General features: G+C 41.4%; 1 protein-coding gene and 1 non-coding gene across 7 annotated transcripts in view; both read left to right on the top strand.

Moving 5' to 3' along the window:
* Nucleotides 1-20,017, top strand: part of CTNND2 (catenin delta 2) — a 924,887-nt gene that overhangs the window by 789,906 nt on the left and 114,964 nt on the right. For all 6 annotated transcript variants that reach the window (XM_053242882.1, XM_053242877.1, XM_053242879.1 and 3 more), the window contains one exon: nucleotides 17,583-17,756. In XM_053242882.1, coding sequence (XP_053098857.1) covers nucleotides 17,583-17,756 — 174 coding nt within the window. The remainder of the gene's footprint in view (nucleotides 1-17,582; nucleotides 17,757-20,017) is intronic.
* On the top strand, nucleotides 19,888-19,962 carry TRNAV-UAC (transfer RNA valine (anticodon UAC)). The gene has a single exon. It is a non-coding gene; the product is annotated as a tRNA-Val (tRNA).

The following is a 20,017-nucleotide window of genomic DNA, read 5'->3' as shown; positions in this document are numbered from 1 at the left end:
GTCATCCACCCCAATCAAGATGGTGGATGCGTAAATGTTTGAAGTTCAAGTGGGCTAATTTGTGGGTCTAACCAATTTGAATCAAATTTGGTACAGTTGTAGTGAGTGACACAGAGGGACACCTCAGTGGCATAGTTAGTGATGATGTCATCCACCCTGATTCAATATGGCAGACACATAAACAATTGAAGCACACGTGGGCTAACTTGTGAACCGCCTAACCAATTTGAACCAAATTTGCTACAGCTGTAGGGACACATAGGGATACCTCAGTGGCGTAGTTTGTGATTATTGCATTGACCCCAATTCAAGATGGCAGAATGTTTGAGGCACAAGTGGACCACCTAACCGATTTGAATCAAATTTGCTACAGTTGTAGTGAGTGACACGTAGGGATACCTCAATGGCATCGTTTGTGATTATGTCATCCACCCCAATTCAAAATTGCATACATGTAAACATTTAAGGCTGAAGCGGGCTAACATGAAGATGGTAATTATCAATTAAGATGATAGTGAAAGGAAAGCAGGAAGATTAGTTCTTACCAGAACTTCTTCTTGTTATTGTTATTGATGTTGTACTCCCACTGCCAAAGTCCCGTAATTTCCCACAGGAAGATAATCTTATCTTCCTGTGAAAAATTATTTGATTTTGGCAGTGGAAGTACAACATCAATAATAATAATGTGATCATTATTATATTATTGATGGAAGTACAACATCAATAATATAATGATGTGATTGGTATGGTATGTTGTAAATGGTTTAACATATCTAAAATTTAAATTATTTACAGTCCAGTCCTAGCAATGTAAGAAAGAAAACCTACTGTGTTTAGTGTATCTTTCAAGTAGGTGTCTGTAGGACAGCAGGTTTAGTCTTTTCCCACAGGAGCATGAATTCCATTAAATATGCTAGCAGTATCTTTGATATGAGTGTTAAGACCTGGAGCTACCAGAACAGCATGTCTTTCTCTAGTACCATTACGTGACTTGCATTGTCCACAATTTACAAAACCTTTTAAAAAATAATTTACGATGATGTTCTATTGTGGCACATAGGTTTATATAGAGAGATCTAGATATATATATAGAGAGAGAGAGAGAGAGCGTGCGCCAGCGTGGTGTAGTGGCTAGAGTGCTGGACTAGGACCGGGGAGACCCAAGTTCAAATCCCCATTCAGCCATGATACAGCCTTACCTACTTCACAGGGTTGTTGTGAGGAGAAACTTAAGTATGTAGTACACCACTCTGGGCTCCTTGGAGGAAGAGCGGGATATAAATGTAAAAATTATATATATATATATACACACACACACACACACAATGCTTTTGTTACCACTATTCAGCCTCATTTAAGATTTCTTTACTTCATGAGCTGAGCTTCAGGGAGCAGGGGACCCATTTTAAAATCTTGTCTCTGGGCCCAATCCAACCTTGCTATGCCCCTGCTCAAAGAAGCAGATTTCTTTGGGAGGATCACCCTTGCTGGATCATGCCCACTCATGCAAAATGCAACTACACCAAAAATAAATAAGTTGTTCTGGTAAGAACTAATCTGCCTATAGTGTCAAATTTAGTTCACAACTTAGCCCACTTGTGCCTCAAACATCCATGCATTCACCATCTTGAACTGAGGTGGATGACAGCATCACAAACTGTACCATTGTGCCAAACTGTTTCACTAACTACACTGTACCAAATTTTGGTTCAAATCAGGCGGTTCACAAGTTAGGCCACTTGTGCTTCAAATGTTTATGCCTCAACCATCTTGAATGCAGATACATGAACATTTGAGGCATAACTGGGCTAGCTTGTGAACCACCACCTAACTGATTTGAACCAAATTTGCTACAGCAGTAGGGACACATAGAGATGGCTAAAGGGCATGGTTGGTAATGATGTCATCCACCCCAACTCAGAGGGTGGACGTGTGAACATTTGAGACTCAAGTGGGCTAACTTGTGGACTGCCTAACTGACCAGGTTAGGTGGTATAAAATATATATAAATAAATAATATATATTTTGAATCAAATGCTCCAAATATGTTTAGAATTCAGGTAGCCTTTTTCTGTTTGTTAGAACCAAGAAATGCTTGTTTCTGTAATCGTTGACTCTCCTGACTTATTGTTATCATTATTCCTGAATATATGTGTAAACTAAATGAGATCCCAAATAGTATTTTGATTCTTTGACCCTTCTGAAATCACTATGACCTTCTTTTTTATCTTCTGTCAGGAACCGTGAAGTATAACAGCAACATTTCACTTTGAGTACCACTGCCAATAGACAAGCAAATCATGCTTGAGCATGCTAGGTAGATAGGCTGTAAATCCTAATGTATTTGGGGGCAAGGTCCAAGCTGCTTAACAGAATAATTCCCTTATTGAATAGGATAAGACACATAGGTGAGGAAGAGTTTCAGTGTGCTTTTTTAACATCATAGATATGGGAAAGTGGGAGGTGACAGTTTTTAGTTGTTGTGCAACTACTGTGGAATGTCATTGGTGCTTCTTAATCTGTGATTAACTAACAGCAATTTAGCCTGACTAAGAATCCTATGTGGATGCACAACTGTAATTACATTGTACTCTGCATATTATCCTGTCCTGACCATGAGCAAAAATCACGAGGCACAAAGGGGTGTTGGCATTTTTTTAATGCTTAACTTTCCCTAGCAGCTAGATTTTAGCTATGGGCTTATTGGGTCCTGATCAGCTGTTCGCCCACTGCCTAGAAAATGAAGCACACACTCCAGAAATCAAATTGACATTTTATTTGAGTTACATTAGAAAACAAACTAGAGGAGCTAATCTTAATAGTCTAAACATATTAAAGAGTCTAAGAGGTATCTCATCACTACAGGTTGTCAGACTCAGTCAGAGTCATTTTTATTTCAGTCATTGACCAGAAGCATTTTCACATACAGCAGAATGTAATTTACATAAAATATAATAGAATTTAGCCACTGAGTTGGTGTACTTATAATTAAAATTTGACAATAAAATTTTTAAGAGAAATTTGTCTGAGTGACCAGGAAACGTCACAATATAAGGCAATATAAGAGTTGAACGATCATTCTTGTAGAGGTCACAATATAAGATAACATGTTCAGTAGTCTCAATATCACCAGACTCACAAGGACAAAGTCGGGATGCATAAGGAACCTCCCTGAACCTCCCATAAAGCACCACTGTAGGAAGTGCATTTAATCCAGCTAATGATAGCGCCCGCCTGAACTTAGAAAAGGTGATACTATTTAAATATGCAGCAGGTTTCGTGCTGAAAAGCTGATCTCCAAGGTATAAACCTTTTGGGATGTTAGCAACTTCAAGCTGTAAATTGGTGTCAGAAATTCATTGTTTGATCAGCTTCCTAGCGCAGTCGTGGCCCAAACTAATAAACATATCAGGCGAAAAACCATAATATTGGGATTTTGTTTTAACAAATTGCTTCCAAGTAGAACCAAAATTATCAATTAATACCAACGGGGCAAGTCCAGATTGGGAAAAGACTAATTTCAGCCAAATTGCAAAAATACATTTCCAGTATTCCACTTCCAGATAGCCAAGGCCCACCTCACGCCTAATGACAGCATTAGGAACACATCTAAGAAGCTGTAATATAGATCTAATGAATTTGGTTTGGATAGCTTCCAGAGTGACAAAATTACCAAAAGGGCCGAGCTGGGCACAATATAATAATTGTGGGTAGACCTTGGCATGAAATAATTTAAGAGCGGCTGGAATATAAAGTGCCCCCTTTGTAAAATAGAAAGATCTAATTGAATGCGCTGAAGATTGAGCGTTCTGCACAATGTAATTTAATTGTGCCTGGCGACAGCCCGAAAAATGAAAGACCACTCCAAGGTACTTAAAGATTTTGACTTGTTCCAAGTGATGACCATTCATTTGCCATGTATGGAGTTTGGGACGCTTGGCAAAAACTAACACTTCAGTTTTTTGATAGTTTACTTCAATAAGCTCTTCAGCACAGTAGGAGCTAAGCAATGAAAGGGCCCGTCTCAAGCCTACAGGTGTCAGGGACATAAGGACCATATCATCGGCATACATCAAAATGGCGAGATGTTTATGTGCCAGTTTGGGAGAATGGATCAAGGGGGCATTCATGATAGAAACAATAGAGTTGATATATATCTTAAATAAAATAGGGACCAGAATACAGCCCTGCCTCACCCCTCTGGAAGTGGGAACTTCAGCTGAGACTTGGCCCCGTGCACCCAAACAGGTTGTCAGCAAATCAGTCTCAGCAACACAAAAGAAAAAACTAAAAATAGGAGATTAAATAGAAATGAAAAGAAAAATCACAAAATCATAGAGCTTAGACCTTAGAGCTATGGAAAAATTAAAGAAGAAATCAAAGACTATAGCTAGGGCGTAAAGCCCAAAGCTATGGACAAGATTTTTTTTTTTTTTTTTAAAGTAGTACACAAGTTAGAAAATCATAAGGGGTCAAAGAGGAAAAAATCTAGATCTTAATCCATGATCAAAACTTTTATAATCCCTTATCATAGATGGTCCTCCCCTCCTACAAGGATGGCTTGGAATACTTGCTAAGTTTTGATAGGCCACGTCTAATTACAAGATAAGACCCATCTTGATTGGAAAGACATCTTTTTATAATGATTAGGTATTATCAATATTGCCTCGTATGCAAAAAATTATGAATTGCTTACTTACATAGCTTGTATATTTGGATTATATGATTGCATTCTCATTTGACCATTGTCTAATGGCCAGTGCTCAGCAGAACAAGTCCCTTTTGTGTCCTTGTGGTTTGTTCATTAGAAAATAAGTCATCTTACAGTAACTAATTTGCTTATATGCCCCAGTCAGTGTTCCCTGTAAGGCATGCGCATGTGCACACGCTCACATTTTTTTAAATGTCCGCTCAGTTAATTTTATATCCTGCTCAGTTTCAAGAAGGCCCCACTCTGAACACACTGCCTTGATACTGCCACCCATAACAAAACTCATTCCGCACACAAACAAAAAAAGTTAGAGAGAACACTGGTCCCAGTGTACCTCATTCACTTATATATGCCCTATGTATCTGACCTAAAGCCAGCTCCAACTTTCTCTCTTCTGCAGAAAATTCTCTCAGCACATCGTTGGTAAAGCATTTTTCAAGAGAACAGCTACAGGCCTGTATAAAAAGTTCAAACATACCTGAACCAAAGTGATATATATATGAATCCATGATTAGAAAAAACAGAAGCCCCTTTATGTGAAAATAATGTGACAAAGTGATTACAATCATGATCCTATGGTGTATATATAATACAAGTATATTGAATTATGCAAGCCCCCTTCTTTCCTTCACTCCCCACTTTCTTTCCTTCAGTGCCTGTAAAGGCCTTGGCTAGGCTGGCAACAAATGAGCAAAGAAGGCCTAGAGTTGCAGAACTTCTGATAGTGCCAAGGGAGCCATTTGCTTTCTACAAGGCTCAGAGTTTGACTGAAGTCTTAAATGTCCTAAAACCCAATCTACTCCTCCAAGGCTCTTCACCCTGCCTGGGTGGGTGGAGAGTTTTAAAGGGGCAATCATCTGCCCTGGAACTTTGCACTTCTCCTCTGTATCAGTTTCCTTCTGACCTGCTGCCAATGCCGGCATGAGACCCTGGGGAGTGTGAGATTTCTGGTGTGGATGGGGTGGATTCCTTGGGAGGTGAGGTCTTTGGGTTGACAGGCCCAAGCTTCAGTCTAGTCAGGGTCTTAAGCCAGTGCTGGTCCTTTCTATCTGGGTAACCCTTCCTTGTCAGGGTTGGAATCCAAACTGATTCTCATGGCAGGGGGTTGTAAAACATAGTGGGGTTTTTTTGTTGTTGTTACTTTTTCATACTATCGAACGAAGAATTTTGTATTGCAGCCATTGGTCCACCTTAAGTAACATATGTTTACTTGTTTTTTAGTATCTATGGGACAACTGCTCCTATACCAAACATCTATTATATATTTTGAAGAATTTGTTTCTTTTTTTTTTGTGCAAAATATTACTCATAATTCCTGATGACCTATAGATACCAGATTTTGCATGAACAATCCTGCCACTTAAATTAGCCGAATGCACTACATTTAAACAGGAATAGGCTCGCTGGATGGTTTAAATAATTTTGTATTTTAAGAAGACATTCTGAATAACATATGTCCCAATTAACTATAGATACCAAATTTGCATACACAATCCTACCACTTAAATTAGCTGAATGCACTACTTTTTACATGGAAATTTGCTGGATAAAGGTTTAGTCTTTGTATTTCTTGGAAGACATTCTGAATATAAACATCGTATTTGAACTGTTATTCTTCTCAACAGAGTTTAAACATTCAATAATCAGATCAATAATTCCAAACCATCATGCCCAAGAGAAGCAGATCTTTCTTAGATTCATATTTACTTTGATTCAAATTTACTATGTATGGTAATTATTAACCAAAATGACTAATGTTTGAAGTTGAAATCCTACCAATTTAAAACGTTTATTTTACTTACCTTTTGCAAGCACATTAATTAAAAAAATTATTACATGTATTTAATTCCTTTAACTTTCTTATAAGTGCAATCTACGCAAAATGACTTTGCCTGGTCAACAATGGTCTGCTCCTGCTAGTTTAAAATAATAATTGCGGTTTTACAATGCAGCCTGTGGGTGTAACTGAAATCTCCTAATGTTACCCATTCATGGTCTTTATTTAATACAATCATCTACCCCAGTACTGTATTATCTACCTTTTCAGTTTGATTTGGTGATAACTTCATGGTGGTATTTTTAGTGCTGTAAAATTCTAGTACTTTTCTGGGCTGAAATATTGAGATGGGACCAAAATAATGTCCCCCACCCCCGCGTCTGACATCAGACCTGGGAGGTGTGGCTGGGGCTGTGCTCCCCTGATTGGTGGCAGCCCAGGTTCTTTGAACCCGTTTGGCCAATGGTGGCTCTGCCCCTGAGTGCATAGTCTGATGGTAGGGTGCAAATGCAAGGATGCAAGCTTGTACGTTAGCAGGAGCACACAGCGGCGGGGGTCATGGCGGCGCCCCCACGTGACCCACAAAGATGGCGCCCGGGGCACGTGCCCCCCCTGCCGCCCCTATCGTTACGCCTCTGCCTGAGAAGCCAGCTTCCTAAATGAGGTTAAGGGAGCAAGAACTCCCTTAGCCCCATTTTGTGTATCATGTGCAGTGCTAACTGCTTTTATCGAGCGCTGTAGCAGTGACAGGCGCCTGCCTGTCGCTATGGCGATCCCCACAATGCACTGCGCAGTGTGCAGTGCGTTATCAGATTTCTGGGGACTGGAAGAATGCATCCCAGCCCCCAATCCTCCACGCAGCCTGGACCAGCAGAGGATTATCTGGGCGTGTGGGAAACGCACCCAGCAACAGAGGAGCGGTCCTCTGTGGAGAAGGTAAGTTTAAGCAACCTTCCCCACTGCCCACTCTCAAGCCCTTCTCACTGATTGTGAGAAAGGGCTCCTTCTCTGTGTCAGCTAGCCTGGATAAGAAACCTGGATAAGGTTTTGTTCTAAATACAGCAGCAAACTTTTAAATTAAAAGAGAAAGGAAGATAGGATGTAGCTTGTTCTTCAGAGCAGCTTTCTTCAAAATACATTAAAAGAAAAGAAATAAGCAAAGGAACAGGGGTGTGTATATCTGTCGATATGGCACGGTTGAAGAACACTTTTGTTTTTCAAAGAGTATCTTGGATTCCGAGGAAATGAGGGTTCAGTGAAGTGCCCCTGCTGTGTGACCCTTCTGAGAGACTTTTTGTATGACAGAGAACAACAAATTGACTCATAAAACACTACCTAGGCATTGGGAGTGTGTTTTCCTCCTCCTTGTGTGCTTGGGTATACCATAGTGAACTTTCCCAAGATACTAATGATATCTTGGAAAATAAAGTTCTCTAATATCCACAGAATATTGAAGACACTAACAGGCCTGCTCAACTTAGGCCCCCCAGCTGTTTTTGGACTATAATCCCTAGCCACAGTGGCCAGTAGCCAGGGCTTATGGGAATTGTAGGCCAACATCTGCAGGAGGGCCAAAGTTGAGCACTAAGAGCTCCAGCTTAAGAGCTCCAGCTTAACCCCAAATGCAAGAGTCTTTGTCACTCTCATCACAACTTTCATATGACAACAGTATTTTCTGGAAAAAAAATACTGACTGGTACTTAGTTCAAAAACAATGAGGCTATTTGCACAATCGGCCAAAATCGGGCTAAGGGAGCCTAGCCCGATTTTGGCAGAACGTGAGAAGCACCGGGCAACCTGATAATTTACCCTTCCCCTTAGACAAAGTTAGCAGAGCGAGCGCTCCACTAACCCCATCTTTTTGATCGTGTATTGCTGCAGCGCGGCTCCGCGCCATGGCAACACACGAGGAGACCCCCGCCAGAAAGTTGAAACAAGCCTCCCGGCCCTGGGGGTCTCTCCAGGATGCTCCACGCACTCGCGCGGGGCATCCTGGAACTTCTGGGGGCTGCGCAGCCCCCGACGGCTCCGTGACTGAGCCGGCAGTTGTGTGGGTGGCCGATCTGGCCACCAGGGCTGCAGCCTGGATCGCCAAGCCCGCTCTCCCCACTGACCTCATTTTGGCAAGTCTCACTGATCATGAGACTCGGCTCACCGTTAAACAAAGCAGCCTAACATTTTTTTGTTAGTAGTTTACATTTTCTGTTGGTAGTTTAAACTTCTGTCATGCTGGTTAATCTTCTACCCATAAAAGAGACTAAAGGCCAGTAATTATTTCAGAAAGCATTTAGTAATAAAAATGCGACTTCCAGAGATAAGTCTGGGTTTTCAATGAAACCCCTTTTCTTCCGACATCTTCCCACACTACCCTATGCTCCACTGAAAGTCTTGCATAATAGACCTGGATTGAGAGCCAGCAAGCATGGCATAGTGGTTAGAGTGCTGGACTAGGATCGAGACGTCCCGATTTCAAATCCCCATTCAACCATGAAGCTCACTGGGTGACTCTGGGCCAGTCATGTATCTCTCAGCCTAACATTTCTCACAGGGTTGTTGTGAGGGTAAACATAACCATGTATATCGCTTTGGGCTTCTTGGAGGAGGAGTGGGATATAAATGTAAAAAATAAATGTGAATCAGTGGCAGCTTGTGAGGATGCCGTGGGGGGAGGCATCCTTTAAAACTAAATTAGATTGTGCTTCCTGGTGTTACCACTGCACTGCTGCCTGGCTCCAAAACTCACCTGGACACTGCACATGTGCAGAGACCAGGTGAGTTTCAGAGCCACTGCACATGTGGCCAGGCACCATGTCACACCTTAGAGGTGTGGTGGTGATGCCAGTTAGCACTGTCTAATTGGGTTTTAAAGGTACATCTCATCGCCGCCCCCCACCCCACTGGTGCTCTCACTGGCCGCCACTGTCCTGAATAGCTCTACTGTACACAAAATAATTCCTTATCTGCCTAGCAAAAGTCCACAGTTTTGGTTAGGGGTATCAGGGTCATCCTGGAGTCATCTCTGGATATTCAACTGGTAGTGAGCCAGTGTCTCACTGAGTTTATTCTCACGTGCAGGCAAAACCGGGCTAACAAAGCCAAGCCTGGTCTTGCCCTCGCATAAGGACTGTGCTTCTGCACCAAACTAGCCACCCTCTTACATGGGGTTAAGTGCTCCCTTAGCCCCATTTTATTGATTGTCTGCCAGCCCCAGCTGCTTGCAGCGGAAGATTCGAGACTGTGGGGTTCCTAGCCAGCATCGGGGGAATCCCCATAATGCATCACACTCATGTGGTGCGCAATGGGAGTTCCAGGGGCCAGAGTGAAGTGTCCTGGCCTACAACCGTCCGCGCTGCCTGAGCCCCTCAAGCCCTTCCTCACAGATCATGAGAAAGAGTTAACTGTATGATGCTCCCTGGAATGAACCTCAGTTATCTGGAATTTTTTGCTATCTCCATGCTTCCATCATAATAAATGTTTGAGGAAATGCTAGGTATGACCTAGAAAGCCCTTAACAGCATAGGTCCAAGGTATTTAAGAGAGCACCTCCTTTGTCATGAACCTTCCCGCCTATTAAGATCATCTGGGAAGGTCTGATTACAACTACATGGTGGCTACACGGGATCAGGTCTTCTCTGTGACTGCACCGGGGCTTTGTAATGCATTCCCTGTGAAAATAAGAACTCCTTCATCTCTGGCTGTTTTTAAAAAGATGCTTAAGACAAAACTGTTTTCTCGGGTTTTTAATTAATTAATTCTGTTATATGGTCTGATTCATCATAAAAGTGTTTAATCATTTTATTTCTATTTCTAAAGTCAGCATCATATACCAGACTGTACAAACTCTTTACAGCTTAAATGGTGTGGAAATTAAGATGGGCACCTTAACTTGTAATTTCCATTATTTTTAGAGCACGAGTGAAAATGTAAGACATCTTAACTATCATCTTACATAGGAAGCTGCCATATACTGAGTCAGACCATAGGTCCATCTCGCTCAGTATTATCAACAGACAGGCAGTGGCTTCTCCAAGGTTGCAGGCAGGAATCTCTCTGAGCCCTATCTTGGAAATGCCAGGGAAGGAACTTGGAACCTAGATGCTCTTCCCAGTGCAGCTCCATCCCCTAAGGGGACTATCTTACAGTGCTCACACATCAAGTCACCCCTTCATATGCAACCAGGGCAGACCCTGCTTAGCTGAGGGGACTAGTCATGCTTTCTACCACAAATCAAAGGTTTTTGGATTGCTGAATTTCCAGGCGTTTTAAAAAGGGAAATCTGAGTAGACACTATGGGGAAGAGCTTTCCTATGCTGGTTAAGTGGAGTCTTCCCATTGTTAGGCAGTATATCTCTGATGCAAAACCCCTGTGTTCAAGGGTAGTCTGCCAGCACCTTACATGTCATTGCAAGGCCCTGGTCATCTCGTCTCCACCTTGCATTCCCTGGTAAGTACAATTGCCATCTCATTGCTGCTGTATGTGTCTTCACAAGTTCATTTGTCATCCTGCCCCTACTGCCTCATATAGCTTGTAAGGACCCCTGTTATCTTGCCACAAGCTTATGCTCCCTCATAAGCATTCACCCTAGCTTGAGTTCTCTTCCACAACCCATTGCCATCTCCTTGCATTCCCTCACAAGTTCATAAACCATTCCACCATGGAAATAGTGCTGGGAGGAAATGAACTTCTCAGATGTCCCCATGTGCTTTCCCATTGTCCCTGGATGACTTCTCAGCCCCATGGGCCCCCCTGCAGAAGAGGCCGGGGGGGACTTCTCACCCCCCGTGCAGAAGAGGCCCTCACAGTACTGGGAATGTAATGAATTGCACCAGAGATATCCACTGTGGAAGCAACACCAGGGGCATGCTACAGATTCATTGGGATTGCAGCGCCAGTGAACAGCCCTAGAAGCCAACACTTGTTTCCTAGAGTTTAAGGGTCAATTGTTTAGCTGCTGCATCTTTGCCACTTTCGGTACCAGATCTGAAAGGGTGGTGTCCCCTAGTTGATGTCTGCAAACTTTCTGGCAGATAGGGCAGACAATTTAGATTTTATCACCAAAAGAATATTCAAGGCTTATAATGTTAGGATGCTGAAATAACTGCTACATTTTAACTGTATTAACAGAACTGTGACATGAGGAAAGGTTCTTTGGTAGAGTATTCCTTCTGCAATTTGAGGATAATTTTTTCTTTCTATTGAAAAACTGCTGGTTTTGATCAGTATTCTTTGGAGGTTTTTCTTAAGATACTGTAGTATCTTAAGCCTGGTTTGACAGAAGTTACTCCCCATGCCACTCCAGAATAATAGCATTATACGCCTCAATAACTGGGCTGCACAAATAATTGATCTTCAAGCTCAAAGAATACCACCGCCCACTTTAGTAGCACCCATCACTTTTTCTTTTTGTGACAACACATAATTATTAAGGGATATTTTAAATCTGCACACTTGGCAGCACTCCACTCAGCCCAACAGGGTGATCAGGATCCAAACGGCAAAGTTTTCAAAGTTCTGTTTTGTCTGAAGTTCTATAAATCACCTTCCAAATAACATTATATATGTTATTTATATATATATATATATATATATAAAAACATATAATAAATATGTGTGTGTATGTATGTGTGTGTGTGTGTGTGTGTGTGTATATATATATATATATATATATATATATATATATATATATATATATATAAAATAAATGTTAAAATCACCTTCCAAATAACATAATTAATTTAATTTGTTTATTTTAATTAATTAATTAATTAATTAATTAATTAATCATGTTAGCTTAAACCACAAGGTAAAACTTCCTGATGTTGAACACCAAAAACTTTGTAACACCTTTAGCTAAGATAAAGTCACACTCCCCACCACCTGAAAAAATGCAATTAAATGAAATTAGTGGATTCAGTAATAGTGCCAGTATGATCCCACCTCATGATTAATCAGCTGTGAATAAGGACACAACAAGAAGCAGGTAATTTGTGTTGTGAGGGGTGGCTGGGCAGGGATGGTGAGAGAGGTCGTAAGGTACTTACTGGGCTGGCATGACTGCCGGTGCTGCCACTCCCCCGCCCGCCGCACCGGCTCAGCCCCTGCGAACACAATGCCTTCTTTATGACCTGTACTTCATTTTTTCTTTTTCTTTAAAACACACACACACACACACACACACACACACACACATAGAGAGTGATAATTAAAAACAACAGATGCTTTAACAACCGTGTCCAAAAGACTCCCTTCCCAGAAGGGAATGGCTTTTAGGATGAATGGCTGAAGGCTCCTTCTTCAGAATGTCCTAACATGGGGTCCTAATACTATACATTTTTACTCAGAAGTAAGCCCCAAAGAAATAAATGGGATTCCCCCCTCAGAAGGGTCAGCCCCTTCTATGCTTTGCTGAGGGGTTGGGAGGAAGTGGGGGGGGGAAGAGAACCCACTTTATTGCCTGGGATCTCTGCTGGTCATGATTCCTATGTGTGTTTTCTCATAAGTAAGCTCCAGTGGAATCAATGGACTTACTTTCTAGCAATTTATTCCCAAGCTTTGCTGAGGGCCTCTGCTTCCCTCCTTTGATGGGGATGAGAGCAAGGGGGCAGAGGGAGAAAACAAATGCCCAGGAAAGGAAAGGGGGGGCAGGAACTGTATAACTATACAAGTGCCAGAGTGCTCCCAGACTGTCCTTATCAGGCACCTATGTTCAGAACCAGGGAGGAGGAACCTCCACAGACACACACACCCTTGGCGCCTCCAACAACTCCACCGAAAAAAATTTTTTTTTAAAGTCCATGAACATTCGGGGGGGTGTTCTATCTGGGGATGGTTCAGTTCAACCCCGAATGGTCAAACCGAACCGGTTCAGCGTCGAACCTGTTTGCACATCCCTACTTTCCAAGGGAAATTGCTCAAGATAGTTCACAAACAAGACAGTTTGCACATTCATCATTGAGTCATCAGGTCATGGTGATATGCATGTATGCATATGTGAACCAGCCTTCAGAAATGCAAATCCATAGCCTATTATTCTTAAATAAATCTATATTTTCCAAAATATTTCTCCCTCATTGTCTATTTCTTTCTGGGCTGTGTAGGGGAAATGGGAACTACACCTAGTTAAAATACATCTGAACCAAGGATCAATCTTTATTTGCTTCCTTTTGCCTTTTTATATAAAATAAAAAGATGACTAAAATGCAGCTTTCACCTATACTTGCAAGATTTTTACTAGTTCAAAAAGACTGCATTGATCACTACTGATAGACCACAACTATTGAGCAGCTGTTCCAGTAGTTCTTTACCCTGACACTTACAGCCCATAGCCACACTTCATTAATATCGAGTAGTTCAAGCTACGAAACAATTTGAGCCTCACAACTAGGGCAATTGGAGGAAGGTTACTTTAATGTTACATGGAAATACATGTTTCTTTTTGTATAAATGAGTGTGTGTGTGCACTAACCTTACAAATGTTTTAATGAGTTATCTCTATGGATAATTTTCCTCCCACAGTAATAGAATGGAACACTACCAAAGCCCTGAGTTACATTTCTTTATTTTTATTTTATTTTTTGAGTGGGTGATGTACATCCTTTGCCACATCCTTCTCTCCCTCTCCCACATGTGTTGCTCCATATGTAGGGCTCCGCTGCCAGCTTCCTCCCACATGCTGTGCATGCACCTTGTTTAAAATGGGCTACAGACGGGATCATGCCCCTATTGTTTATTCCCGTTACATTCTATATTTATCAAAAATGATCCTAACTCTGGCGACTACTGTATTTCCTTTCCCTGTTCTCTGAAGACGTTGATAGAGCGATACAACAAAACATATGTTCGTTTTCAGAGCATTGGGATCAGAGCATGCAATGAATGATATCACCTTCTCTTGGAGTTTATTTCAGCCTTCATTTTATAAAGATTGCATACACTCATTTCTTTATCATATTTGTATCCAAAGCGTTTATCATATTTGTATCCCACTCGTTTGGTCTGAAAATAGAATTTGGTAATAGGATTACACAACCAACATACTTAGCATTTATGTAGTGCTTCAGAATGTAGGAAGTGTTTCACATATATTATCTCAGTAACCCTTACTACTACTATGTAAGGTAGGTCAGTATTATTTGACTCCATAGCAGGAGCAGCCAGTGAGGGCAGCGCCGGTGGGTTGGTGAGAGACACCTTTAAGGAGGTAATAAGCAAGGTCCTTACCATCGTGTAAGCAGCATCTGCAAGCTGCAGTGCTCTGCCCACAATCCTGTGCAGAGCGGTGGCGCGCTGCCCAGCATCCAGCGGGGCTGTAGCAGGGCCCTGGTCTCTGCTCGTGTGTACAGAGGCTAGGGCTACACCATGGCCCCGCTGGATGCTGGGCGGAGTGCTGCCGCTCACTGCGGGATTGTGGGCAGAGTGCCACAGCTTGCAAGTACTGCTTATACAATGGTAAGCACCTGCTTATTACCTCCTTAAAGGTGCCTCTCACCGCCCCCCAGCACTGCCCTCACTGGCCACTCCTGCTCCATAGTGCAAATAGCAGCTGAGCTTGAGTGGTAGTGGCTTGCCTGAGGCCATCTCTTTAGTTCATGGCAGAAGTGAGATATGAACTAGGGATTCAGCCACTATGCTATATTAGCTCTCAGCTATGATCTCACTGCACTCCCTTTTCATAATGTCAGTATTCAGTGATATTTTGCTTTGACTCTGTTAAACATAATATTATATAATTGTCTCTACTCCTGATGTTTCTCTTGGGATCAATGTCCTGGGAAGAGCATGAGAGTTACTGTAATAAATTTCTTTTTTGCCGGCTAATACTTGGATAAAAAGGGCTCTCATGGTTCCAATATTCACATGCATACTCTTATCATGGAGGGTTGCACCACAAGGAAGTGACTGCAAGTGTGTGTGAATTAGACTTTGATTATTTAGCTGTCTCAGCAAATTTTCCCATAACAACTGATGACTAGAGAAATCCAACAAGATTTCTATTCATGGTTATCCCATGTAAACCACGAAAATAATGGGCAGGATCTTCAATTTTTACTTGATGGTATAGCTACTAATTCAATATGTATGATGCATAGATTTAATTATCCCTTCAACCATGTTAGGTGGAAGATATAGGAAGATCCCCGTCCCGGAACGCTTGTGCCCCTGCAACACTGGGCAAGTTGAAACTACAGAACACATCCTCCTTCACTGCACGTTTTATAGAGACATATGCAATACTCTCATCTTCCCACTACTTAGAAGGTTGCCAGGCCACACAGGCCAGTTCTACGTATCATTACTTCTCTCTGACTGCAGCTTCCTCATAACACATAATGTTGCCAGGTTCTGCACGGCAGCGTGCAAAATTCGCCAGGACCTGGGCCCCGACAAGAGCTAATCAGGCCCGACACAGCTCATGCCTGTGCTGATGCCTCTGATCCCTCCTCCCAGGTCTTATCGTAATTTTAATTTAAAATCTAATCCTAATCTTAACTAATTTTATAGTTTTCTATAGATCCTAGTTTACAGCAAGACTACAACTTTCATGTTATCACATCCAAAGTGTCTTCATAGACATAGAAATATATTTTAACAACATAGCTGTAAATCTCTTAGTTTCTATATTTTAACCTTATCACAATTTAAATTTTTAACCAATTTATAGGTTTTTATAGTTCTCAGTTGATAGCAATATGATTTTAATATTATCATCTTCTGATTCTATAGTCACTGTCTTCACAACCCTCATTGGCATGGACTGTTTTTAAACTATAATGTTGTACTTTTAATCTTCTGCTTTTTACTACAGTTTCTATGTTTGCCTTATGCTTGTCAAAAGTGTAAGAAAGATATTGAGTGAGTGAGTGAGCGATTGATTGATTGAATTATATATGTTGGAGACCATCTGAGCCTCAGTGTGAGGAGGAAGATGAATGTAACATGTTGCATGATTTCTTTAGGGGGAAATGGTACTTAATTCATAAAGAATCTGGTCACATTATTAAAAATCTGTTCATGTTATATTAAAAACTTCAAAAAACCTACAAATGATAGTGTAGCAGAAGAAAATTGTCCCAAAACAACATATGCAAGCCATTTTCCTTTTCCTCACTCCAGTTCTCAAACAATTGAGTGCTGTGCTGCTATAGTCACTAGAACTACTGATGAAAGGTAAATAGTTAGAGGGTTGAATCCAGGAGAAATGCAATACTACTTTAAAATATGCAGTAGAATAAAATAAACTATTTTAATGTCATTTAATAAAGGTATTCACACGAACAGCCTAACCCAAGCTAGGTCAGCCCAGCCTGGGCTAGGCTGCAAGTGTGAAGCACTGGGATCAAGCCCAATCCCATCCCAGTGCTGCCCCTGTGCCAAGCTCGAGTTCAGGTTGGGTTATGTTTCAAGTTACGTTAGTTCGGCATTTAGTTCGGGTTATGGCTCACTTAACCTCAGCTGGCAATTGTCTGGGCAACTACCATCGAATTAAACAGCTTCCCCCTGGCCTGCCACCATTTCCGGCAGTGAGCTGGGGCTGGGGGAAGGAGAAGCCATTCCAAGCACGGTGGCTGCTCTAACAAGAGCAGCCACCACATGTGCCCTGAGGTACCCTGGGATTCAGGAGGGGGGAAGTCCTCCCACTCCCAGAATCTTCCTCCGCCTCACTGCCACTCGTGTTGGGCACACAGTGCAGCAGAGGGGAGGACGGCAGCGGCTCATCTGTTGGGGAAGGCTTCCCCGCCTGCCTTCCCCAGAAAGGTCATGTGCACAAACTCAAGGAGTTTTCTCGCCTCGGCCCTAGTTTGTCTTCACCCTAAATTGTAATGTTAGCTGAGCAAGAAGGTTGTAATCACTGTAAAATGAAAGAATGGTCAAGAGGTTATTTAATGGCATTTCATAGTAAAGTCTCATGGGGTCTAAAATGAAGGATCTTTAAAGGCACATGTCCATATATTTAGTTTACTAGCACAATCCTATGAACATTTACTTGGAAAAAAGACCATTTAATTCATTGGGACTTACTTTTGTGTAAATATGTGTGGGATTCAGTTCATGTTCATATTGTCATAATTCTGCTTTTTATCCTTTTTTTTCAGTGGGATGGAGTAGGACCTCTTCCCGACTGTGCAGAGCCACCAAAAGGAATCCAGATGCTGTGGCACCCATCCATAGTCAAGCCCTACCTCACACTTCTCTCTGAGTGCTCAAATCCAGATACATTGGAAGGAGCCGCAGGTGCACTACAGAATCTGGCTGCAGGAAGCTGGAAGGTATGAAATCTGTGTATCCATTTGGTCGAAATCTAAGAAACCTGTCACAGGCATGTTGAATAAATTTGTGCAAAAACAGATCCAAAAACCAATGGGAATAATGTTCTTTTCATAGTATAATGTAAAGGGACTCTCATTGTCGAAAAAAGAATGTGTCAGAAATAAATTGGCTCTATGCTTGACTCCAGAATCTAGCAGCTAAACGTATATTTGAGCTCTGTACATTTAGATTAAGTGTTCAAGCTTCACATTAATAAAGTACCAGCCAAAATCCTTTATCCCTTAGTTGACTCTCCTTACTTGCTTGATTTAAACAAAGCGATCTCATTGACGGGACATCCAGTTCCACTTGACACTAATTAACATGCTTGCTGACAGCTTCAGTAGAATAGCCAGGGATAAATGAGAGAACATAGAATATGAGCTCCTTCTGCGGAGCTGGGGAACAACCTCAAGCTGATCCATTGACTTATTGTGAGACAAGGATTGATTCTACAGAAAAGCCTTCCTTAGAACTTAATTAGTCCCATGCCAAGATGCATGGGCTCAGGTAGTGTAACACTGACGTGATTTAATACATTTGTTTCCATATTATGCTGGCATGTTTTATTTATGCTGTGAAACCGTTAATTCAGTGTAGTAATCTATATGGACCAGGTAGTAGAATGCATGATTTATCCTGCCAGGGCTCGCTAAAAATAGCCTATATATCAATAAGATGCATGGTTTGTCATGTCCAAGGTAAGCATGTTTGACCAACAATCACTCTTTGAAATGGGAGGTCAGCAAACAAAATTGGTACAGCTGAGCAGTGAATGAAATAATCTGCTTACCTAAAAAACATATTTAGAGTAAGCAGTGTCTCTTTAAGCTTCTCCATTCTACTCTGTCAATTTGCCTCAAATGTGTTTGACCCTGAAGGAGACCATTTCCAGGAAAGAAGAAATTGACTAATCCTCCTTGAATATCCTTTGCTTAAGCAATGTCATCTAGTCTGCTTCTTGCTAGTTGTGATGCATGGAGAATAGTTCACAGAATAGTCACAAAAATACAACTGTCTTCACACTAATCAGCACACATTTCCCCCTAAATACCTTTTGGTGGCAGCCAGCCAAAGTTTATGATGTACAATTTCCTTGAAGTACTCAAGTCTATTTAAATATGAAGCACTGTAGACTAAGACAATCTTACTCCAATAAAATCAATCTGACAGTGCTTCCAGAGGTTTTTGATCTCAGACTTTGGTGCATCTCCCTGAGGGAAGGAAATTCTGTCATTGTGGAATAGCTATTGAAACCACTACTCGGTGTGATCTCATCACACAGATTGCCCTGTATTTAGATAAACTAGTGAATGTCTAGGCCAGGGAATAATCTGAATGAAGCAGATTCTGTAGCAGTGTCAAAGCTAAGTGAGTGCAGATCTTTTTGACCAAAGGGAAGTCAACTAGCAGTAATAATAGCAGCAAAGGGAACAGATTTAAATTTCTAAAAAGGGGATTCTGCATTCGAAAACTGGTAGCAGCTGCTATATACAATTTGTAAAGAGAGCGCTCGAATGTCACCATTATGTGATTTCACACTTACAAGAGATACTTAAATCTCTCTACATTTTAATTTTCTAAATCCATATTATATATCTCTGACACTGTGCATTGAGAGCACCGTGTCAGGAGAGGGAGATATTGCCCATCCCCTCAGGTTTCAACCTCCATATGATTGTTCCTCAGGACCGTTATTTTTGTCAACTCACTTATTCTATGTATTGAGTTGACACTTATTATTATAAACAACTAAATGGGGCATACATGAGGTTCTATACTTACTATGAGATACTAAAAAATAATCAAAGCAAATGCTCTTAATATGTATGATGAGGGGGGTTTCTCCCCCAATGAATTTGTAAAAAAAATTGCTTCGCTCAAAATTCAATAGTTACATAATCTAAAGTGGTTTTGATATGTAACAAAAATACAGCAAATAAAATAATGTGTTATATATACACACATACATACACACACACACACACACACACACACATACGCCCCAGGAATTCACAAACGGGTTCAGTTCACAAGAAACTTTGTTAGTAGTTAGGCTATTATTCTTTGGTTTTGGTGTTTTCATTTTGGGGAAAGACTGTAGTTCAGTGGTAGAGCATCTGCTTTACATGCAGAAGGCCTCAGGTTCAATTCCTGGCATCTCCAGGTAGGGCTGGGAATGACTCCTGCCTGAAACTTTGGAGAACATGCTGCCAGTCAG

The sequence above is a fragment of the Hemicordylus capensis genome, chromosome 4, assembly GCF_027244095.1.
Source record: "Hemicordylus capensis ecotype Gifberg chromosome 4, rHemCap1.1.pri, whole genome shotgun sequence".
Taxonomy (NCBI): Eukaryota; Metazoa; Chordata; class Lepidosauria; order Squamata; family Cordylidae; genus Hemicordylus; species Hemicordylus capensis.
The sequence above is the reverse complement of the archived record's forward strand: the minus strand, read 5'-3'. Positions and strand labels throughout refer to the sequence as shown.